The sequence below is a fragment of the Entelurus aequoreus genome, linkage group LG05 (assembly GCF_033978785.1).
Source record: "Entelurus aequoreus isolate RoL-2023_Sb linkage group LG05, RoL_Eaeq_v1.1, whole genome shotgun sequence".
NCBI classification, from domain to species: Eukaryota; Metazoa; Chordata; class Actinopteri; order Syngnathiformes; family Syngnathidae; genus Entelurus; species Entelurus aequoreus.
This window is the reverse complement of record NC_084735.1, coordinates 56,220,622-56,246,781: the sequence shown is the minus strand read 5'-3', so window position 1 is coordinate 56,246,781 and position 26,160 is coordinate 56,220,622. Positions and strand designations below refer to the sequence as shown.

The 26,160-nt window shown below is 37.6% G+C and overlaps 1 protein-coding gene across 2 annotated transcripts in view; it reads right to left on the bottom strand.

Moving 5' to 3' along the window:
• The window catches only part of ripk4 (receptor-interacting serine-threonine kinase 4), a 62,857-nt gene extending 49,845 nt beyond the window's left edge, over positions 1-13,012 (bottom strand). Inside the window, exon 1 of one of the 2 annotated variants that reach the window (XM_062048428.1) lies at positions 12,712-13,012. In XM_062048428.1, coding sequence (XP_061904412.1) covers positions 12,712-12,893 — 182 coding nt within the window. In that variant the 5' untranslated portion in view covers positions 12,894-13,012. The remainder of the gene's footprint in view (positions 1-12,711) is intronic. The other variant, XM_062048429.1, reaches the window with a different exon arrangement.
• Between the last annotated feature and the right edge of the window lie 13,148 nt (positions 13,013-26,160).

The window sequence follows — 26,160 nt, the reverse complement described above, 5'->3', positions numbered from 1 at the left end:
TTCTTCCTATCGACAATTTTGTCACTCTCGACAGCGCTCAATTTCGGTTTCTCTCCTAACTCCATGCAAAGGCTCAGCCGTGACACAACAAGATGGCCCAACCAACTTTGATAGTTGATACTGTTACCTGATTGGCTGTTAGAATGTCACGTCCACTGATCAGTGATGAGGTTACCAAATCAAACACCAGAGAGCGAGTGCCTTTGTTTATGCAACCAACCTTTCTTCGCAACTTCCGCTTTCTTCCGACCAAGAAGGAAAAAAAAAAAGATCAAACGCATTTTTATTTAATATCACTTACGTGCCCATCGCCGTACATATTGATATTGTTTTATTGCCCAGCCCTACATAAAACACATGCAATGGGAAGATGGTGCAAGTGAAGAAGGCTTTAACCATAAACCAGTCTTTCTCAAATACTGGGGCGGGCCACCCTGGGGGGTGCAGTGCGATGCCAACAGGGCGTGTGACCTCGAGGAACATGCTTTTTTCGCCGTATCAGAATATCATGAAGCTCTTGGCTCACTGTAACCACACTGGGAGACGAGGAAGGACCGGTGTGTTGTTTCCTTTAATGTTAATAAGCTTACAATATTATGCAGAGGTATAATTATAACAATCTTTAGGACAAGTTATACTATTTATAGTCACAATGAAGAATGGGGGGAGGGAGGCGCAAAATATTTTCTTCTACCTTGGGGGGGCGTAACAGAAAATATTTGAGAAGCACTGGCATAAATACAGCAGGAACAAGAAGCAATACACAGGAAAAATGCTGCAGATGCATGACAGAAATGCTGCAAATTCACAGGAAAAGGGGAATGTATCTGGACTAACAGGAAGTTAGCTAAGTTGGATGCAAGACAGGTGGGATGTGTGTTTTAAAGACGAGCGGTGACCTCAGAAGAAGGTTTGAGAAATTGCCAGCTAGTAGACAAATACAGTATGTCTGTAAAAGTCACTTCCAGACGCCTTAGGAATTGCGCTGGAAAACAAGCTAACAGCTTGGGATTTTGGCTCCTTCCAATAGTACCCTCGACTCTCAGTACGTGGACCCTGGGTCAATCCATGGGCAGTGTGAAGTAAGGATGTGAATCTTAAAACAACTCACAATTAAATTCAGAGTTCGGTTCAAACCGATTCTCACAATATATTATTTGGTATAAAAATAATAACAACATATTTTCAAAACAGGTTAGAGTTTACAAAAGCTTCTCTTAGCTGTTGACGTATGACTTCTTTTAAAAAATAGATTCTTGAAAATGTTGAATCGATCCAGAATCACAATTCTAATGTGAATTTATTTTTTGGTGCAGGGTGAATCTTAAAACAACTCATGGTTCAATTTGATGCAAAGTCTTGGGGTGACGATTGAATTCAGAGACGATTCAACACGCAATCTATTGATTGTGTTAAATATAAATTACAACAGGATCTTTTTCAAACAGGTTACAAAAGTTCCTCTTGGCCGCGCGATTTAAAAAAATACATTCTTGGAAAATGTTGAATCAATTCAGAATTGTAATAAATAAGAATCACAATTCGAATGAACGTTTATTTTTGGTAAAGAGTGAGTCTTAAAACCATTGAATTGTGACAATTGAATTGACGATTCAACGCGATTTTTGATTCATACCGATTCTTGCAATCTATTTATTATGTTGTATACAAATTACAACAGAATCTTTTTAAAACAGGTTGCAAGTTACAAAAGCTCCTCTTGGCTGCTGACGTAGGACTTAATGTGTGGGGATGTGAACACCAATTTAAACGATTGATTTATGAAAATTCTGTATCGATTCAGAATAAGTAGGAATAACAATTCTGATGTAAATTGATTTTTGGGTGAAAGGTGCAGATTTAAGCGGGTTACGGAAGGAAAATGTAAATTTTTCTTTAAGTCAGGGGTGCAGTCGAGAAAAAAAATAAAAATCAAACCACGACAAAATATAGATTTTTTTTCAAAGGAAAAAACAGCACTTAACTTGTTTTTGTTACGTTCCACATGTTTGTTCGTTTTCTTTTATTATTTGTGTGGGGTTTTTTTTACTTGTTTTTTTTTAGTAATGGTGGTTTAAGAATATTAAAAAATTAGCCACGGGCAACTAGGGTTGCAAAATTCCGGGAATATTCAAAGTTGGAAACTTTTGATGGGAATTAACGAGAATATATGGGAATTAAGGGGAAACTAATGGGAATAAACATTAAATGCAACATGCTAGATCTTGCCGCATGATTATTAGCTAAAACAACATGATTTAATGCAAATTCAGTAGAATTTCAACTAGGTCTGGGTAGGGTTGGGTATCGAGTATCGATTGGAACCGGGACTAACTTTCCGATTCTCCCGGAATCGTTCAAAAGTTTAAATTTCGATTCCTAGTTTCGATACCCAGTCCGCCGACCGGAAAAAACGAATAAGTCCGCCGACCGGAAGAAGAAGCTGCTAAACACCAACGAAGAAGCGCCCACCGCCGGAAGTGTTAGCATAGCCGAGCGAGTCAGTCAAGCATGGATAGCGGGTGTCGGCGGTCGAAGTGTGGCTTTATTTTAAGGCTGAAACGACGCGTCGACGTAGTCGACGTCATCGGTTACGTAAATACGTCGACGCCGTTTTTGTGCGTCGACGCGTCGCATATTTACGTCACACTACCGTCATGGCGAAGCGCAAAGCAGACGATCAAAGCAGACGATCAAAGCAGACGATCAAAGCAGACGATGCGAGCGGTGCGAGTGAGGGGGGAAAAGCATGCCAAAAGTGGTCAAAAGTGTGGGAGTATTTCAATAAACGGCCTAATAATGTTGTTGTATGCACACTGTGTCGAGCGGAAATGGCCTATCATAGCAGCACAACGGCTATGAACGAACAATTGAAAAGAAAACCATCAACTAGTCAATCGTCCGTGCGAGCATACGTTGTCATCATTACACAAAAACATGAATGTGTCATTTGTATCTGCTAGGGGTGTAACGGTACGTGTTTTGTATTGAACCGTTTCGGTACGGGGCTTTCGGTTCGGTACGGGGGTGTACCGAACGAGTTTCTAAGCTAAAGCTAAAGCCTTAACAAGCTGCATTGCTCCTTCTGCCTCTGTCTCGAGCACGAAGCATTGTCCCACCTACACAACCATCTGATTGGTACACACATAGCATTACCAGCCAATCAGCAGTGCATATTCAGAGCGCATGTAGTCAGCGCTTCAGCGTGGAGTAGATAGGTGTTTAGCAGGTGAGCATCAGGCAGCGGACTCTCCCCAGATAAATAAATGACAAATGATAATAAACACCTCCCAGTCAACTACTAGTTACATCACTATGAGCCTGTTGACCTTCTAGAAATATAAACTGCAGCTCAGCTCACTCGCAGTCCTGGCTTGAGGTGAAGGCTAATTACCTCTCAGTTCCAGCCACATCGACCCCTTTTGAGCGCCTATTTTCAGCTGCTGGGAATATTGTAAACATGAAAAGAAGCAGAGCATGTACACATGCTACCCTTTCTTCATTACAACTGTTAGTCACTCACTGGAATGAGTAGAATTGGTTATTGTGTACTGTGTTGGACTGGATGTTTATTTTGCACATTTTAAAAGCAATACTTAATGTTTACAGTGCTCCAGAATATTTAGATTGGCACTTTTTTGTATTGGATGTTTATCTTTATTTTTGCACATTTTAGCAAATAAGCAATACTTTCACTTTTGTTGAAATGTTTACACTGTTGTTACAGAATATTTCGTTTTGCACTTTTTTGCATTGGATATTTATCTTTATTTTTGCACATTTTAAAGCAAAATAAGCAATACTTTTACTTTTGAAATGCTTATACTATTGCAGAATATTAAGATTTGCACTGGATGTTGACTTTTATATTTGCACATTAAAAAGCAAATAAGCTACTTTTAATTTTGTTAAATGTTAAAAGTTTTAAATGTTTACATTGTTACAGAATATTTAGTCATGTTGTTGTCAATGTTGACTGAGTGGCCATACTTCTTTTTTTTTTGTAAATAAAAGCCATGCCTTTTGAAAAAACGGGCCTACATTTATTTTTTCATCTTCATTTTGAATAAAAAAATAATCGGTAAAAGGAAAAATAATCTATAGATTAATCGAAAAAAAAAAATCTATAGATTAACCGATTAATTGAAAAATAATCTATAGATTAATCGATAGAAAAATAATCGTTAGCTGCAGCCTTACTTTATTTTACAAAAAAATGAAATATTGGCGAAATGTAACACGTGCGACAGGACTGTTTCGTGCTTAGGAGGGTGCACGTCGAACATGATGAAGCACCTCCGAGTACAAATAAATGCGTGTCCCGTCTTAGACGCGCTGCGCCGACAGTCTTCCTGTGCCTCTTCCTCTGGCTTCGACGCCCAGCCTGGCACCTCTGTGACTGCATTGCAGTCCGAATCCGGTAAGTAAAACAATATATATGCAATAAATAATGTGTTTTGCGCCAACGTCGAGGCAGCTAACAAATTAGTCCGCATATTTTTTCATAGACAATTTACAACCTGCTAGCCAGGCTCCGCGATGTGCTCAGCGTACTCCGTTCACCGTAGCGGCAATGGGGAAGATGTCGGTGCCACAGACGGAAGAGTGCCACAGAAAGGTCACTGCACACACAGTCAAAAGACTGCATCCCTTTTCAGAGGTGGAATCTCCAACATTTAGGTTAGTTAAGCAATAACGTTAGAGCTAAGCTAATTGATACTGGGCTAAACAGTAACAGCAACATTACATGTGTGTTTATGTTTGCAGGGATATGGTGAAAACTCTCAACCCAAAATACATACCACCTTCCAGGGACTACCTGTCAAACACATTGATCCCGGCATGGTACAAGAAGAATCGGAATCGAGAATCGTCAGGGATCGGAATCGAAACAAAGAATCGGAATCGGAATCGTTCGAATTCAAACGATACCCAACCCTAGGGCTGGGCGATATGTCCTTTTTTTAATATCGCGATATTTTAAGGCCATATTGCGATACACGATATGTATCTCGATGTTTTGCCTTAGCCTTGAATGAACACTTGATGCATATAATCACAGCAGTATGATGATTCTATGTGTCTACATTAAAACATTCTTCTTCATACTGCATTAATACATGCTACTTTATAACTTTCATGCAGAGAAGAAAATCACAACTAAAAAAATCAAAAAAATTTTCATACAGTGTTGATCTGGAAATGTTTGCCTTGGCATTTTGATGGTGTGGGCATGTGGCACCAAACGGAGATGTTGACATGCGGAGTAAGCACTCTTCATTCTCTAGCAGGTGACTTTTCAAATGATGCTACATTTTAGCAGTAATGCTACTTTTTATAGCAACGCTTTTGCCCCACACTTGACAAATTACGGTTGTCTGTTCGACATATTCCCACTTGAAGCCAAACCACCGCCAGACGATGGACCCTCTGCTGTTTTTTGTGGGAATTAATTATTCCTTCATTTTTTACCAGATTCGCACCTTCTCTCTCTCGTATCACCACTCGCACGGCTGCGCTAGCATCATAGCTAATGTTACCCATGCTGCTACCTCTTTGCTGTGCGAGGGCGTATACGTATGTGACGTATGTCGTGACAGTATGTGACGTGTGTAAGAAGGTGCGCTTGTCTGTCTGTGAGAAGGAGACACAGGAAAGAGCGAGGAGAGCCTGTAGTGTAATGCCAGCAGCTAAAAGCAACTGCGTGAGAACGTATACTCGAATATCACGATATAATCATTTTCTATACCGCACAGACACAAACCTGCGATATATCACGTATATCGATATATCGCCCAGCCTTATTTTCAACCGTACATTGTGCATTCCTCCATCACATGTGCAGTGCATTCTTCCATCACATGCACAGATAATTCCCAGCATGCTACACACTACAGCAGGGCTATTGAGGCCACACTAGTATTTGAGCCCAAGGACTTCATCCAGTCAGGTAAGTTTTGATGATATTACTGGGGTAAATATATTCTATATATGGTAATTAAAGTTTAATAGAGGTGTAATTGCTTGTTACTGTATGACTGTAGACTACTCCAGCAGACTTCCACTCAATCCACCTACCTGTTCCTGTACTTGTTAAATGATTTTGGGGCCAATATCTCTAGCTAGCTAGGTTTATGTACCACCACAGTCTCATAATGAACCGAAAATATTTCTCTGTTTGCCGTGATGCAAATTTTCTCTATATTTAATCCCATTAATTTATGCTAACAACGTTAGCGATCCGAATTGACCTTTTTTGTGATCTGTAAAGTTCAACTAGCAACTAGCAAATACTAAATCAAAACATATAGTTTCCTCTGCCTTCTGTTCTGCTAGCCATTCTGTTGTCATACAAGAATGTAGGTTATAGTTTGATTTAGCATGCTGATTGTGAAGTGAATTATATTTATATAGCACTTTTCTCTAGTGACTCAAAGCGCTTTACATAGTGAAACCCAATATCTAAGTTACATTTTCAAACCAGTGTGGGTGGCACTGGGAGCAGGTGGGTAAAGTGTCTTGCCCAAGGACACAACGGAAGTGACTAGGTTGGCTGAAGCGGGGATCGAACCTGGAACCCTTAAGTTGCTGGCACGGCCACTCTACCAACCGAGCTATACATTTATTCATTTATTCATCTAGCCTATTTCTATTCAATTGTCCATCAGTAAAATATTTTTAAAGACTACTCAAATTGTTTAGCTGACTATTTATATCTGTGTGTGGCATTGCATTAGTGTTTTACAAGAATAAATAAATACAAACAGAATAATGCCACGTACACCATCTGATGTGTGGAGACAATTCAGCCCAACCAATGTAGGCGGAAAGGCTGTGTACATTTGCAAATACTGTGCAAAGAGCTACGTCAAAAATGCCACAGAGATGCAGCAGCATATAGACAAGTGCCCAATAATATATAAATATTGTAATTCCCCATTAATTCCCATTTATTCCCATGGACGGTGTCCTACTTTGAATAATCAAAAAATGGTCAATATTTCCAAACTTCCCGTGGTAAATTTCCGGAAATTTACCGGAAACATTCCACCCCTTTGCAACCCTCTTATTTACAAAAAATAAGTCGATTATTGACGTTTACTAATCGATTTTATAATCGTCAAAGTCCGAATTGCGCTTAATCTAAAAATTGATTAGTGCCCCCACCTCTACTAACAAGAGTGAGGCAAACTTGTGTGAGACGGCGTGGCGAAGTTGGTAGAGTGGCTGTGCCAGCAATCGGAGTGTTGCTGGTTACTGGGGTTCAATTCCCACCTTCTACCTTCCTAGTCACGTCCGTTGTGTCCTTGGGCAAGACACTTCACCCTTTGCCTCTGATGGCTGCTGGTTAGCGCCTTGCATGGCAGCTCCCGCCTCAGTGTGTGAATGTGTGTGAGAATGGGTAAATGTGGAAATACTGTCAAAGCGCTTTGAGTACCTTGAAGGTACAAAAGCGCTATACAAGTATAACCCATTTATCATTTATTTATTTAAAAATAACTATCATATTAGCCAAAGTCAGACAGACAGGCACCAATGCGGAGGTATCATAAGATTAAACATACAATCTATTAAATAGCCAACATTTTAAGAATTAATCAAATAGGGGACGGCGTGGCGAAGTTGGTAGAGTGGCTGTGCCAGCAATCGGACTGTTGCTGGTTACTGGAGTTCAATCCCCACCTTCTACCATCCTAGTCACGTCCGTTGTGTCCTTGGGCAAGACACTTCACCCTTGCTCCTGATGGGTGCTGGTAGCGCCTTGCACGGCAGCTCCCTCCATCAGTGTGTGAATGTGTGTGTGAATGTGGAAATACTGTCAAAGCGCTTTGAGTACCTTGAAGGTAGAAAAGCGCTATACAAGTATAACCCATTTATCATTTATAATTATACACATTGATTCTATTAGAGTGCTAAAACTGCCAAGAGTTAATCAATAGTAAATATACCAGTGTGCAGCTTTTTAAACATCACAAAATGCTTTTCTTTTTGAGGAAGTTAGATTTTGTGTTTGTTGTTGGTTTTCATTGTTTTTAAATACATAAACAAGGTTAACTATTTTTTAGCACTTTGTCTTTCCTTTCTTTTAAATAAACATTTTAATAGTCATTTAAATGTTTGTAACAGCTGAATGAGCAGCACAGTGACAGTATAAATAAATATTTATGACTGAATTATTCATCTTTGTTATAGTAAGCACACGCCTAAAACAACTTACTGGTAAGCTGCATTTAGAAGTCGATGGAAAAATTAGAGCCATTAAATATGTGTCCACTTTATTATGAGACAAATTGGCAAATCTTTAAGATAAATGTTGCCTAATCCAGTGGTTCTCAAATGGGGGTACGCGTACCCCTGGGGGTATTTGAAGGTATGCCAAGGGGTACTTGAGATAAGTTTTAAATATTCTAAAAATAGCAACAATTCAAAAATCCTTTATAAATATATTTATTGAATAATACTTCAACAAAATAAATATGCAAGTTCATAAACTGAACATCAAATCAAGTAGGCTATTCCATTCATTACCATAAACCCAGAGTTTCCCCCTTGCCATGATGGTTTGACCCTCACTAAAATGTCTGTCAAAAAGAACTGTGAAAAGAAATGCAACAATGCAATATTCAATGTTGACAGCTAGATTTTTTGTGGACATGTTCCATAAATATTGATGTTAAAGATTTCTTTTTTTGTGAGAAATGTTTAGAATTAAGTTCATGAATCCAGACGGATCTCTATTACAATCCCCAAAGAGGGCATTTAATTTGATGATTACTTCTATGAGTAGAAATCTTTATTTATAATTGAATCACTTGTTTATTTTTCAACAAGTTTTTAGGGGTTTTTATATATATTTTTTCCAAATAGTTCAAGAAAGACCACTACAAATGAGCAATATTTTGCACTGTTATACAATTTAAAAATCAGAAACTGATGACATAGTGCTGTATTTTACTTCTTATCTCTTTTTTTCAACAAAAATGCTTTGCTCTGATTAGGGGGTACTTGAATTAAAAACATTTTCACAGGGGGTACATCACTGAAAAAGGTTGAGAACCACTCGCCTAATCGACTATCAAAATAATCGTTAGTTGCAGACCTTGTCGTGACTATTGCGTTGTTTTAAGATAAACTGTCCACTAATTGCTAGTCTCGCCAACACTCGGTCCATGTAACTACGTCTATTCTTGTCTCCAGTTACGTAAGTGACGTAACAAGCGCGTGACTCTTTTCACGGACAACCCTGGCTCTGGTCTCGTTTTAAAGACAAAAACCGTCAACTGATTTCTAATTCGGCACGATAATCAGTTTATGTGTCTACACTGGATTAACCTAAGGATTCACAGCTGAATCTTATCGACTGAGGGGGCTGCAACTGGCGTAGCCGAACCGGCCACCTCTCGAACCGGATATATAACCGTATTTATAGTTAACAACCCTATTACACACATAGTAGGATGTAGTTAGACATGCTAATCACTAAGCGAGAGCTGTTCCACAGAGACAGGGGTGGGCGGATCAAAACAAATATCGATATTAACGATATTAGGTATTGTGTAAGTTTATGGCCGATATTGAAGTAATTAGATTGGTATTTTTATAATTTAAAATCTTGTTTTGTCGTTTTTGTTATTGTTTTACAAATCAGGAAATAAATCCATGGATGCAGGAGGACTTTAAGGCAAAAAACAAAGGATTTCAAATACAGCCAATAGTATTTTTGTCTTATGTTAACTTACTTTACTATTGACTTTATTTAAGAAAAAAAGGGAATGAGGAATAATGTACCACAAAACTACCGAAAACTAATGTGATTGTGAAGTATCCAAACAACACAAGAATCAGTGTTTTTACATTTTAACAGAGTGTAGATAGAACCATGTTACGACACTCTAACACTAGGCCACTCAGCAAGGATAATAATAGTTTTGAGAAAACAATACAACTGGAAATTATGCAATGTTTCCATGTACGTCAGCAGCCAGTGGTTCTATTATCATTTATACACAAATAATACATTGTGATTTATATTGTTATTGCAGGAGGCAGCAATATATATCGCAATATATACTTCAATAAATTCCCATTCGTGAAAAAGTTCAATGACCAAAACATGCACTCATTGACATTCCCTAATTAACCCGGATACTATAATTTTTTTTCATAAACTTACATCAAACTTGAACTTTAACAACCACATTAGGTCAATAACATTAGCAGCTTTATACCACCTGAAAAACATAGCCAAAATCAAGAAATAATATCTAAATCAGACTAACAAACACTGATCCATGCCTTTGTCTCCAGCAGGTAAGACTACTGTAATAACAGTCTCTAAACGAGCTGTAAAGCAGCTGCAGTACATCCAAAAGGCCTGACTAGAATGAGGAAATGTGACCATATTAGTCCAGTGTTTAGGTCACTACACTGGCTTCCTGTCGCTCATAGAATAGATTTTAAAGCCGCTCTGCCTGTGTAAAAGTATGTTCTTGTGCCAAAGTACATCTCTGACATGTTAGGGCCAGATGAACCATCTCCAGCCTCTGAGAACCCCAGGGAGTGGCCCCCTGCTGGGGTCCAGAGTCAGATGTAATCCAGGCTGAAAACACTTTTATTTTATTGTGCGTATGGCAACTAAAGTATTTCATCTACACTCTTTGATTTTATTTGAATTAGAATAGTTTTATGATTATTTTATTTTATGTTTTTATTTTGAATTATGATTATTGTGAGTGTGAATGTTGTCTGTCTATCTGTGTTGGCCCTGCGATGAGGTGTTGACTTGTCCAGGTGTACCCCGCCTACCGCCCGAATGCAGCTGGGATAGGCTTAGTGTAGACATGGCCTGAGATAGGCTCCAGCAACCCCCCGCAACCCAGAAAGGGAAAAGCAGGAGAAAATGGATGGATGGATGGATTATTTTTATTTGAAATAGAGATATCAGGCAGGCCGATATTATCGGCCGATAAATGCTTTAAAATGTAATATCGGAAATTATCTGTATCGGTTTCAACCTCCCGATTTTCCGGGAGACTCCCGAATTTCAGTGCCCCTCCCGAAAATCTCCCGGGGCAATCATTCTACCGAATTTCTCCCAATTTCCACCTGGACTACCACTGCCTTTAGCGTCCTCTACAACCTGTCATCACGCTCGCTTTTCCTCCATACAAACAGCGTGCCGGCCCAGTCACATTATATATGCAGCTTTTACACACACACAAGTGAATGCATTGCGTACTTGGTCAACAGCCATACAGGTCACACTGAGGGTTGACATATAAACAACTTTAACAGTGTTACAAATATGCGCCACACTGTGAACCCACACCAATTAAGAATGACAAACAAATTTCGGGAGAACATACGCACCGTAACACAACATAAACACAACAGAACAAATACCCAGAACCCCTTGCAGCAGTAACTCTTCCGGGATGCTACAATATACACCCCCGCTACCACCTAACTCCCCCGCCCCCCAACCCCGCCCACCCCAATTCATGGTAAAGTTACATTGTTTAATGCATCCAGCGGGGCATCACAACAAAATTAGGCATAATAATGTGTTAATTCCCCGACTGTATATATCGGTTGATATCGGAATCGGCAATTAAGAGTTGGACAATATCGGAATATCGGATATCGGCAAAAAAGCCATTATCGGACATCTCTAATTTGAAATGTAGCCTTCTTGTAATTTTCTGTAAAGTACTTTCGTTTGCCGTGTGTACAAAATTCCATCCATTCATTTTCTACCGCTTATCCCTTTTGGGGTGGCGGGGGTGCTGGAGCCTATCCCAGCTTCATTCGGGCAGAAGGCGGGGTACACCCTGGACAAGTCGCCACCTCATCGCAGGGCCAACACAGATAGATTCACACTCCCTACTTGACACTCAGCATCAAGGGTTGGAATTGGGGGTTAAATCACCACAAATGATTCCCGGGCGCGGCCACTGCTGCTGCTCACTGCTCCCCTCACCTCCCAGGAGGTGATCAAGGGTGATGGGTCAAGTGCAGAGAATAATTTTGCCACACCTAGTGTGCGTGTGTGACAATCATCTGTACTTTAACTTTAACACTAGGGCCAATTTAGTGTTGCCAATCAACGTTATCCATCCATATATCAATTTTCTACCGCTTGTCCCTTTTTTTGGGGTCGCTGGAGCCTATCCCAGCCTAATTCGGCCGGAAGGCGGGGTACACCCTGGACAAGTCGCTATCTCATCGCAGGGCCAACACAGACAGACAACATTCAAACTCACATTCACACACAATTTAGTGTTGCCAATCAAACTAATCTGTGCTCTATAAATAAACGTTGCCACAGATCACCGTACGTTTTAGGGATTGTTTTTTTAGGCATTTTGTATTCGCATTTGTTTTGGATCCTACAGCCTTTTTAATTTACAGCATTTTCCCCTTGCGTATGTTTTATGTCAAATTAAATTATGTGAAATACGGACGTTGTTGTTGTTGACTTGTTGACGTGCAACATTACAAACAGTATACGCAACATTTTTGAACAGTATATTACAAATATTGTTTTCAAGTATTAAACATGCGAAGACATAGTAGGTGTTTTGGAACGTTCCTCTTGAAGTACTCAAAGTAGCGATATATCCGCCACCGAGCTAACATGGAACACAGCTGTCAAGAGTGATACATTGTTGAAGATTGAAGGTGTTTTAAAAGAAAGCGAGCGACACTTACTTGTCACCCACCCGAAGGCAGGGAGGACACTTGATGGCCAGCCATGTTTGCCACTGTGCATGCCGCACTTTGTACACTTGTCCGAATCCACCTGAGCCGATTTTCTCCCAACTGCAGAACTTAGAGGAGTCAAAGGTTCGAAGCAGTCCCATAATCCCATGCGGGGAATCCGGCACATCCATTTCTCACCCGACGAACCCGCCAACGTCGGTCAGCTCCGTGTGGAAGAGGTCATAAACAACAACTCTCCTCCGCTCGCTTCTCTTCCGTGTTTTCTCCCGACATGGCCACGCCCTCTTTCCAGGTGTAGTCGGGGGCTTGCCGGAGCCCCGCGTGTTGACGTCACTTCCGACTTTAGAGAGCCGGCACAGGAAGTGACGTCCTATCGTACATAGACGGAAAATTATGTTATTTTCAGGAGATTTGTCGTACATAATCGATTTGATTTCCCTCAAAGTAATCTTGTATAATAGAGGTTATAAAGCAGTTTTATCCATAAATAGAAGTAGATACACCTGATGAATAGAATATGTTATTTTTTTTAATTGAACAGTGTTGTATGTCGACAATAAACAAACAAATGAAGGCACCTCCAATACATTACAATATTCCAAACAATGTCTTTGTTCAGTAAAAACTTTTTTTTTAAAATCTATGCCAAGAAACAATGAAAATAGAAGCAGATAAAAAAAAATTCTTAAACAACTTAAATTTCTCCAATAAAGACAACAATGTAAGGACTTTTCTATATTTTACCGTTTTCCAAAAATTGTTTTAATAATTTAAAATCATTAAACCAATGAGAGAATTTGGGTTTCACTTTAAGAAATCGACTTTTGTGTATGAAAAAAAATTTGCTTGCAACATAACATTAATAGTCATTTGTAGGTTGTTATATTTCATAAATACACCAAATGTCATCTTTTCTATAGTAAATGGGAACATGTCTTTATCTTTGTCTTTCAGCCAACCTTTGATCTCCTCCCAAAAATAAATGACGGTATCACATTCCAAAAATAAAGGATTCACATCTTCTGTAGTATTACTTTGTATAAATATATAATGCAGTTTTATCAATAGATAGAAGTAGATACACCTGATGAATAGAACATGCCTTTGTTTATTTTTTGAATCAAACAATTGAACACAAACAGTATACGTTGACAATATACAAACAAATGAAGGCACCTCCAATACTTACAATATTCCAAACAATGTCTTTGTACAGTAAAAATAAAAACATGTTAAACTATGCCAGGGAAGAACATAAATAGATGCAGAGAAAAAAATTGTTTTTTATAAAACAACTTAAATTTCTCCAATAAAAACAATAATTTAGACTTTTCTATATTTGACCATTTTACAAAATTGTATTAATAATTTGAAATCATTAAACCAATGAGAGAATTTGGGTTTCACTTTAAGAAATCAACTTTTGTGTACGAAAACAAATTTGCTTGCAACATGCTGACGTTAATAGTCATTTGTAGGTTGATATATTTCATAAATACACCAAATGTCATTTTTTCTATAGTAAATGGAAACAACTCTTTATCTTTGTCTTTCAGCCAACCTCTGATCTCCTCCCAAAAATAAATATACAGTATCACATTCCAAAAATAAAGGATTCACATCTTCTATAATATTACTTTGTATAAATATATAATGCAGTTTTATCCATAGATAGAAGTAGATACACCTGAAGAATAGAACACACTTTTGTTTATTTTTTTAATTGAACAATTGAACACAAACAGTATATGTCGACAATAAAACAAACGAAGGCACCTCCAATACATTACAATATTCCAAACAATGTCTTTGTACAGTAAAAAAAAAAAAAAAAGTTAAACTATGCCAAGAAAGAATACAAATAGATGCAGGGAAAGAAAAAAATATAATTCTAAAACAACTTAAATTTCTCCAATAAAGACAATAATTTAAGGACTTTTCTATATTTTACCATTTTCCAAAATTGTTTTAATAATTTGAAATCATTAAACCAATGGGAGAATTTCACTTTAAGAAATCGACTTCTGTGTATGACATTTTTTTTGCTTGCAACATACTAACATTAATAGTCATTTGTAGGTTGTTATATTTCATAAATACACCAAATGTCATCTTTTCTATAGTAAATGGGAACATCTCTTTATCTTTGTCTTTCAGCCAACCTCTGATCTCCTCCCAAAAATAAACGTACGGTATCACATTCCAAAAATAAAGGATTCACATCTTCTATAGATGTTGCAAGTCTCCAGTTGTATGTTGTAATATGTATATGTGCTTTGCAATGGAGGTTTATCCAAATCCAGACTGGGCCCACTTAGGAGCCAAGTCTAGATTGTATTTTTTTACTCATCCTCCCCCAGCGTTTAACTTTTTCCCATCTTTTACGGGGCGCCTTGTGGCGACCCATCAGCCTTCCTGTTCTGTAACCCTGTATACTGTTTGTTTGTCTAATCTAGGCTGACCATATTCTGAAATCCCCAAAAGAGGACACATATATGCGTGCCAAGGCGGGCAGCACGCCAAGGCCAGGACTAGGTGAAAATATGCCAATGATACTCGAACTTGCTTTATAAATAATATATTTATTTAAATAAAGCATTTTTTCTCGTCGGTTGACAGCAGTGTTGGCGCTAAGAATTTTCAAAATGGGGTCCCAGGGAACCCATCAAGTCATAAAAATGGGGTCCTTCAGTAAATTTTTGGGGCCCCACTTTTCTGTAAGCGTTTTGAAAAAAAATGACAAAAGTATGCATTATCCTGTTATATCTCACATTCTATATTGTGTTTTGGAAAAAGGTTGTCATAAACGTTACTTAATTCATTAGAAAAATAATTAAAAAAAGAAAACAAATGTGTATACATAAGTAAATGTATTCAGTTATAAACATTCATTTACATTCTTCTTTCCTTCATGGATCTAAACTTTACCGCTGCTGCTAGTTGTTTTTATGTTTTTATTTAATAAATTGTAGGTGTATTTATTTCAGTATAAAAGTGTAAAAAGTGTTTTGCTTGGGTCATGAAATGATGATAATGGTGTGCCAGGGCATACATACATTTTATATTTGACGCTTAAATCCCTGGAGTCTACATCAACTCCAGATCTATTCCTCATTTCAAAATGTTTTAGTTTTTTTTTATGTAGTTTTTTTGTTTGTTTGTTTTCTGCCCTTTTTTGTCAAACAAAACTATGTTTTTAATGGCAAACACACAAAATATGCAAAATCTTCCACCAAAAATATTTTTCAAAGTGGAATATTTGATGTGAAGTAATCGGAACCTTTGATAGGTCAATAATTCATAACAACATTGATTTTGATTCAATATTATGTTTTGAGCAATGACAGTTTGAAAGAAAAAAAAACAGCTTTGTTTTATTAGTCAACATTGCAACTTTTTCTAAATTACATTTCACCTTTAAGCTTTTTTATTTCACTTTTGTTATGTTTTTGTTTATTTTAATAGTATTTTTAGAATGGGCCGTGGGCCTTTAAAACATTAGCTGTGGGCTGCAAATGGCCTCCGGGCACACTTTTGACACCCTTGCTACAGATAATAAAAAATAAAATCTGATAAATCTATGGATAAAAAGCAGAGCCTGGCGACGCATGCGCGTTTATCATAACTCTCTCGCTCTCTCTGTCTCCGCCCCTCCCTCACCAATGCTGCTTGTTTTGTTTTTAATCCCTTCTTAACCTTTGATTGATTGATTGAAGCTTTTATTAGTAGATTGCACAGTACAGTACATATTCCGTACAATTGACCACTAAATGGTAACATCCCAATACGTTTTTCAACTTGTGATTAACGGTGATTAAGATGGAAAGTGTAGCTGCCATTATGATGTGCAGTGATGTTTTCAAATTACCGTAAGTCTTGAACTATACAAAGTATTTCAATGGTTGGAATCTGCGCTTTTGCATGATATTTTAGTGACTAGCGTTGTCCCGATGCCAATATTATTTTGATACTTTTCGGTTCTTTTCGATACTTTTCTAAATAAAGGGGATCGGAAAACATTGCATTATTGGCTTTATTTTAACAAAAAATCTTAGGGTGTGGCGGACCGGTACTTTTCAGAGGCGGTATGGTACCGAATATGATTCATTAGTATGGCAGTACTATACCAATACCCGTATACCGTACAACCCTACTAGTGACTATGGTAATCTTCGTCACAGCAGCTCAGACGAGGCACCAAGCAGCGTGGGTGGGGGGCGTTTCCACAGAGTGTTTCCACAGAGTGTTTCCAGAGCGGCCAGCCTGAAATGCGGGTGTCAGGGACAGACGCAGACGGAGATTTTTACAAGAAAGTTCTAAAGCTTAGTGATGTATCAGATATATCAGATTGTAGATGTTTTGGGGTTTTTTACCCTTCACGTTCATATTTCGCTGTGTTTGTTGCATTTTTGTTGCATTTGGCTTGACTGTAAAATATGTGGATGGAGAGGGGGTGTGATGTTCATATCTTCTCAATATTCAGGGTTTTATCGTTCATAGAAAAATTAAAAATTCCATTCCGTTTTTAAGGCGGTCTGTCATAACATTTTTAGTATTTGATCAGACTTTATTGTGAGGTTTTATATTAGTTTTCCTAAAAATAGACACATTTTTTCCTCTAAATTTGGCCCCCGAGTCAAAATAATTGCACAGGCCTGCTCTAGGGTGCCATCGGGGCAAACAAGATCTTTCCGATTTAGACTTAAACAAACATTATTGATCCACAAGGGAAATTGTTCCACACAGTAGCTCAGTTACAAAGGATGGCAAGGATAAGGATGGAAAGGATAATGCAGGTATTAAGTAGACAAAAAATGTACCATAGTAGCAATATAAAATATAACATATATGTCATATTTATATATTATATATACAGTATATAATATATACTGATATATTATATTATATTTGTATATAATATATACAATATATAACAAATCTAAATTACCATGTATAACATTACAGTATACAGTATGTGACAGCTGCAGCAAAAAAAAGTAAAGAAAACCCCACATATGCTATATGTGGGGGTTCGTTGGTTCTGTTTGTCTCGTAGTGGACGTAAGAGAATTGTGCAGAACAAGAATAATAATTAAAAAAATAAAAGTTGAAGTATGAGCAATAATAATATGGGCTGCTTGCATTGCAGCAGGCCCATAATAAGAGTTGCCGACCATGATGTTTACATTTTGTTTCAAAAACTCAGTGTGGTATATTCCGTTCATCATTTGAAATTGTATTAATTTAACTTTAGGAAGAATTGGATATGTAATATATCTCAACCTATTTTTCCCTTTTTGTACTTTTGTAAAATTAGTACGCTTTGTCATCAAATATGAGAGCATGACAAAATTACAGGTGGCTATTCTGTTAGGTACAAAATACAAAACCAGTGAAGTTGGCACGTTGTGTAAATGGTAAATAAAAACAGAATACAATGATTGGCAAATCCTTTTCAACTTATATTCAATTGAATAGACTGCAAAGACAAGATATTCAACATTCGAACTGCTAAACTTTGTTATTTTTTTGCAAATATTAGCTCATTTGGAATTTGATGCTTGCAACATGTTTCAAAAAAGCTGGCACAAGTGGCAAAAAAGACTGAGAAAGTTGAGGAATGCTCATCAAACACTTATTTGGAACATCCCACAGGTGAACAGGCTAATTGGGAACAGCGTTCGAATGGTTTGAGTTTGAGTTTATTTGGAACATGCAAGCATACAACATGATACATCACAATTTCCAGTTTCTCTTTTCAACATCTTCAAAAAGGAGTAGGAAAAAGCAGAGCTTATTTAATCCTACCCCTTTTCTTTTACATAACAGTTGCTAAAACTTTTCTTCACTTCCTGTTCTCAATTTATTAACAATATACTCCACAAGTAATCACAATAAAAATAAATAAATTAAAAAAAAAGATAATTGGTGAAGTAAGTTACATTTCATATGATGAGATGAGTAAGATTATTTTGAGAATGAAAGAATGGATGGATGAAATAAATTCAGAATGTTTATCATAGTTCTTCTTCTTTGTACTTTGTAAACACTTTAAGGGAAAAACAGCGTAAGCTCTTAGGACAGATTCAATATGGCCCACGGGTTCAAACTCTTTAACTCTGTCCTGCTCTTGTGTGACCAACATCTCGTCACTGATGGCAGCAGGTTGAACACATTCTGCCAGGATTTTCATTGCTCAGCGAGTCAGAGCAATCTCCTCTAAATGGTAAATGGGTTATACTTGCAAAGCGCTTTGACACTATTTCCACATTCACACACTGATGGCGGGAGCTGCCATGCGAGGCCCTAACCACGACCCATCAGGAGCAAGGGTGAAGTGTCTTGCTCAAGGACAAGATGGCAGAACAAAGAGATACTTGCAAAGGCTGACTTTTTGTCCCCCTTTCATTAATTCTTCGTTGTATTTCGGCCATCATTTCTGTTATGTTACTCAGCTTTACAGGTTTAAATCGACAAACAAATACTACATGTTTGATATTTTTGTTTAGGACTGATGTTTATTTTGCAAATTACAGTAAAGAAAGTGAAAAGAAATGTGAATCCAAAATGTTTTTATGGCCTATAAGAAAGTAAGGAGTTGTATGTCCTGTTTGGCTTCGAAGATAATTAAAGGCCCACTGAAATGAATTTTTCTTATTCAAACGGGGATAGCAGATCCATTCTATGTGTACTTGATCATTTCGCGATATTGCCATATTTTTGCTGAAAGGATTTAGTAGAGAACATCGACCATAAAATTTGCAACTTTTGGTCGCTGATAAAAAAAAGCCTTGCCTGTACCGGAAGTAGCGTGACGTCACAGGTTGAAAGGCTCCTCACATTTCCCCATTGTTTACTCCAGCAGCGAGAGAGATTCGGACAGAGAAAGCGACGATTACCCCATTAATTTGAGCGAGGATGAAAGATTTGTGGATGAGGAACGTGAGAGTGAAGGATTAGAGTGCAGTGTAGGACGTATCTTTTTTCGCTCTGACCGTAACTTAGGTACAAGGTGGCTCATTGGATTCCACACTCTCTCCTTTTTCTATTGTGGATCACGGATTTGTATTTTAAACCACCTCGGATACTATATCCTCTTGAAAATGAGAGTCGAGAACGCGAAATGGACATTTACAGTGACTTTTATCTCCACGACAATACATCGGCGAAGCACTTTAGCTACGAAGCTAACGTGATAGCATCGTGCTTAACTGCAGATAGAAACAAAAGAAATAAATCCCTGACTGGAAGGATAGACAGAAGATCAACAATACTATTAAACCATGGACATGTAACTACACGGTTAATGCTTTCCAGCCTGGCGAAGCCTAGCAACGCTGTTGCTAATGACGCCATTGAAGCTAACTTAGCTACGGGACCTCGACAGAGCTATGCTAAAAACATTATCTCTCCACCTACGCCAGCTCTCATCTGCTCATCACGACCCGTGCTCACCTGCGTTCCAGCGATCGACGGCGGGACGAAGGACTTCACCCGATCATCGATGCGGTCGGCGGCTAGCATCGGATAGCGCGTCTGCTATCCAACTCAAAGTCCTGCTGGTTGTGTTGCTGCAGCCGGCCGCTAATACACCGATCCCACCTACAGTTTTCTTCTTTGCTGTCTTCATTGTTCATTAAACAAATTGCAAAAGATTCACCAACACAGATGTCCAAAATACTGTGGAATTATGTGGTGGAACAGAGCTGTTTGTATTGGGGTACAATGTGTCCCAATACTTCCGGTTCAACCATTGACGTCACGCGCAAACGTCATCATACAAAGACGTTTTCAACCGGAAGTTTCCCGGGAAATTTAAAATTGCACTTTATAAGTTAACCCGGCCGTATTGGCATGTGTTGCAATGTTAAGATTTCATCATTGATATATAAACTATCAGACTGCGTGGTCGGTAGTAGTGGGTTTCAGTAGGCCTTTAACATTGAATGTCCTAACAATGAAATACAGCATAAAAACCTGCTATTAATACACAAAATGTAATTTTTTCATTTTTTTAATCTCACCTATGAACGATTGCCAGTGTCCTTGTTTCAACTCTACAGCGTATTTTTCAACCATATGCATCATTGGAAAGAACTGTATGTGAAAGGACTTATTCATCAATCAATCAATCGATAAATGTTTATTTATATAGCCCTAAATCACAAGTGTCTCAAAGGGCTGCACAAGCCACAACGACATCCTCGGTTCAGATCCCACATCAGGGCAAGGAAAAACTCAACTCAGTGGGATGACAATGAGAAACCTTGGAGAGGACCGTAATAACCGGAATTATTATTTTTTTGATGCATGTTTTTATTTTTTATACCAATGCGAATTTGAAAAAAGTATGTTCCCACAAGCATATTTTGTTGTATTTATCAGTGTTTTTTGTTTTTAACCAATAGGCAACACTAAATTGGCCCTAGTGTGTGAATGTGAGTGTGAATGTTGTCTGTCTATCTGTGTTGGCCCTGTGATGAGGTGGCGACTTGTCCAGGGTGTACCCCGCCTTCCGCCCGAGTGCAGCTGGGATAGGCTCCAGCACCCGCCCCACCCCGAGAGGGACAAGCGGTAGAAAATGGATGGATGGACAATTAATTTTCTCTGAAGTTTTGTACTATTTCCACTAAGATCTTTATATTTTTATCACGTTTTTTTGTACATTTGTTCCCTCTTAAAAACATCCAATAAAATCCTCTTAAAAACCCCCCAATAAATTCATAAAAAAGAGATTGTTCAACTATTGCAAAATAACACATTTAACATAATTAAAAGATAAAATTGCCTATGGGTTATGGCAGTGGTTCTTAACCTTTTTTCAGTGATGTACCCCCTGTGAAATTGTTTTTAATTCAAGTACCCCCTAATCAGAGCAAAGCATTTTTGGTTGAAAAAAGAGATAAAGAAGTAAAATACAGCACTATGTCATCAGTTTCTGATTTATTAAATTGTATAACAGTGCAAAATATTGCTCATTTGTAGTGGTCTTTCTTGAACTATTTGGAAAAAAAGATATACAAATAACTAAAACCTTGTTAAAAAATAAACAAGTGATTCAATTATAAATAAAGATTTCTACACATAGAAGTAATCATCAACTTAAAGTGCCCTCTTTGGGGATTGTAATAGAGATCCATCTGGATTCATGAACTTAATTCTAAACATTTCTTCACAAAAAAAGAAATCTTTAACATCAATATTTATGGAACATGTCCACACAAAATCTAGCTGTCAACACTGAATATTGCATTGTAATGAATGGAATAGCCTATTTGATTTGATGTTCAGTTTATGAACTTACATTCATATTTTGTTGAAGTATTATTCAATAAATATATTTATAAAGGATTTTTGAATTGTTGCTATTTTTAGAATATTTAAAAAAAAATCTCACGTACCCCTTGGCATACCTTCAAGTACCCCCAGGGGTACGCGTACCCCCATTTGAGAGCCACTGGGTTATAGTAAATGGGTTGTACTTGTATAGCGCTTTTCTACCTTCAAGGTACTCAAAGCGCTTTGACACTATTTCCACATTCACACACTGATGACGATAACCACGACCCATCAGGAGCAAGGGTGGAGTGTCTTGCTCAAGGACACAACGGACGTGACGAGGTTGGTAGAAGGTGGGGATCGAACCAGGAACCCTCAGGTTGCTGGCACGGCCACTCTCCCAACAGCGCCACGCCGTCCCCATCTTCTGGATAGATCACCAGCCAGAATGTGATCCCATTGCCAGCCTAGCGCTAACACACAGAGAACAAAGCACAGATTTGGGGATATTTGCAACTATATTCTTACCACAGACGGAGCAGGAAGGTGCTAGGAATATGTTTGGGGTAAAATTACCTATGAAGCGTCCCGTCATTCATGAATTTCCATTTTATTTAGGCAAAAACACACACAGGGCCTTGTGCAACAATTGAACAACCTCGGACTTTGCCCTTACTAGCTCAGGCTTGTCATAGGCACACAACTGAAAGGGGCGTGGCTTATGTCGTTACAGCTTTGATTTTACATGTTGAAAAACCCACACACTGTTGGGAAAAAAACACGTAAAAAAAACTGCCATTGGCAAATAGAGTATTGCTCCTACCTGCCTATAAAGAAGAGCACGAAACAATACAAACAATTAAGCACTAAGCAGGACGTTTACCGGTATTAGTCATGTATTGAAGATATGATCCTACATTATGACATTTTTGGAACCATTACTAAATAATCATGATGAATTATGACTGGCAAGGCTAATTTGCACATTAGAGGAAGATTTCCCATAGAATATAAAAAACACCCAATATGCGCTGCATTAGTCTTACAAAAGCTCCAGCTCATATTTATGTAGAAAAACATATATATATTTAAAGCGTCTATAAATGCATCATTAACATACATCTGTCCCGCTGCAGGTAAAGACAAAAAATATATATCTGAAAACAAATATGGCTATCTGATATTGTTCAATGTTGTTGTTTTTTATCCAATTTGATTTTATTGTTGTGATTTTGTACGGTGTCCTTGAGTGCCCAGAAAGGCGCCTTATAAATAAAAAAAATTATTATTATTATTATAAGGCAAGCACTGCAGCAGTGAGCATCGAGTTTCTTTTTTGTCTTTTGTGCCTCTGGTGGAATGCAAGAAATATTTATTGTTGGCAGTTGTCAGACAAGTGATCCTCACGTATGTTGTATAGTCAGCAAGTTATTCCATCTATGTTGTGTGAGGTATTTGAGTTTGCATTGTTGTAATATTCAAGTTGTTAAAAAGTATTCAGATATGTAACTTATATCTGAATGTTACATGTTAGCACACAGTACAGGCCAAAAGTTTGGACACACCTTCTCCTCATTCAATGCGTTTTCTTTATTTTCATGACTATTTACATTGTAGATTGTCACTGAAGGCATCAAAACTATGAATGAACACACGTGGAGTTATGCACTTAACAAAAAAGGTGAAATAACTGAAAACATGTTTTATATTATAGTTTCTTCAAAATAGCCACCCTTTGCTCCGATTACTGCTTTCCACACTCTTGGTATTCTCTCAATGAGCTTCAAGAGGTAGTCACCTGAAATGGTTTTCACTTCACAGGTGTGCTTGAAGCTCATCGAGAGAATGACAAGAGTGTGCAAAGCACTAATCAGAGCAAAGGGTGGCTATTTTGAGGAAACTGGAATATAAAACATGTTTTCAGTTATTTATTATTATTTAACCTTTTTTTTGTTAAGTACATAACTCCACATATGTTCATTCATAGTTTTGATGCCTTCAGTGACAATCTACAATGTAAATAGTCATGAAAATAAAGAAAATACATTGAAATGAGAAGGCGTGTCCAAACTTTTGTCCTGTACTGTATAAAGGTGGTAAAACATTTAATGAAGTCTTATTTGTAAAATATAATATATTCAAATATTTTAAACACTGTTTATTCTGACTCTTCTTCTGAGGAGGGTCAAATGTGAAAAAATTTAATGAATAAATAAACTTCTAAAAATTAATTAACCATCTGGGAAATACTTAATTTAATAGCAATAGAGCAACTAAAGGACAAAAAAGTCATCAGGGAGTTTAAAGGCTATAAAATATGTTTGGATTCATCTTGTTTTCTACTTTTTTTGCTTAAACCTCTCAAACAACTTCAGTCAAAAAATAAAATGATCAAACATGTGCTTCGTTTAAAAAAAAAAAGTATTTTAACCCTTAAAATGCCAATTTGATCTACTAATGCCAGTTTTCTTATTTTGAAAGCCTTGCAAGAAATGAGTTATTGTCCATACAGTGAAGATCAGGCCTAAATATACATAAGATTAATAATCAATTACATTTTATTGCATTGTTGTAGGGACAGATTCCAAACTTTACAATATGGCGACCAACATTTCCCCTTTGCCTACCATTATAACTAAAATGTTTAACTGTACAATACAATATAATTAAAGTTAAGTTAAAGTACCTATGATTGTCAAATTTGTCACACACACCGGCAAAATTATTCTCTGCATTTGACCTATCACCCCTGATCACCCCCTAGGAGGTGAGGGGAGCAGTGAGCAGCAGCGGTGGCCGCGCCCGGGCATCATTTTTGGTGATTTAACCAGCTATTATTTATTTTAGGGTTTCATTTTGAACAAAAGAGTACATTGTGTCATATTTACTGTTTAGATGGGACAATTTTAAGGGGGGGTGGTACGTTATGACGCAACATTTGATGACGCTTCAGAAATGCAATGCAATGTTTAGGAATGTGAACAAAGTTTCTTCTGTCAAGTTTTTTGTAGCGGGCAAATCCGTGTGTGGAAGTGTGCTGCACCTGCTGGTTTACACAACAGAGATTTGAGAAAAAAAAGTAGAAAGAAAATATGAACCCAAAATGTTTTTATACACTCAACTCCCTGAGGACTTTTTTGTCCTTCAACTACTCTTACGGGCTATAATTATTTCCCTGTGTATTGTTGATGTATTTGAATTAAAAACATTTAAAAAAAAAAAAAACATCTTAGAAGTAATTCCAAAAAAAGTCCTGAATATACTGGTTGACTGTGCATTGAAATTAAATACATCAATGTGTTATCAAATGTGTTGGTTTAATTTAAAATTTAATTTAATTATTTAAGTAATTATAGATATAATTATTTATTACGTTTATTGGTGAACCTGTGTGTCAGCCCTTTATTGACTTATTTTCCCTGTCAAACTCAGCCATCAAAGTCAATGGGCGGGGCTAAAATTAATTTAGTCCAGGCCTGGGCAATTACTTTAACTCGGGGGTGGGGGGCAAATTTAGAGAAAAAAATGTGTCTGGGGGCCGGTATATTTATTTTTAGGAACACTAATACAAAACCTCACAATAACGTCTGATTGAATGCTAAAAACGTTATGACAGACCGCCTTAAAAAACGGAATGTAATTTTACATTTTTTTTACTGAATGAGACACCCAGAAAGTACATGACAATAATGATGGATTTACAATATTAACTATGACTGATAAAACACTGAATATTGACAACATATGAATGTCACACCCCCTCTCGATCAACATATTTTACAGCGAAACGCAACAAAAATGCAACAAACACAGTGAAATATGAACGCGAGGGTAAAAAAAAACCCCACCTACAATCTGATACATCACTAAGCTTTACAACTTTGTTGTAAAAATCTCCTTCCGCGTCTGTCCCTGACACCCGCATTTCAGGCTGGAAACACTCTGTGGAAACGCTCCCCACCCACACTGCTTGGGGTCTCATCTGAGCTGCTGTGACTTAGATTACCATAGTAACTAATTAGATTACCATAGTAACCACTTTATCATGCAAAAGATTCCAACCATTGAAATACTGTGTATAGTTCAAGATTTACGGTAATTTGAGAACATCACCGCACATCATAATGGCAGCTACAGTTTCCATCTTAAAGATCTAAA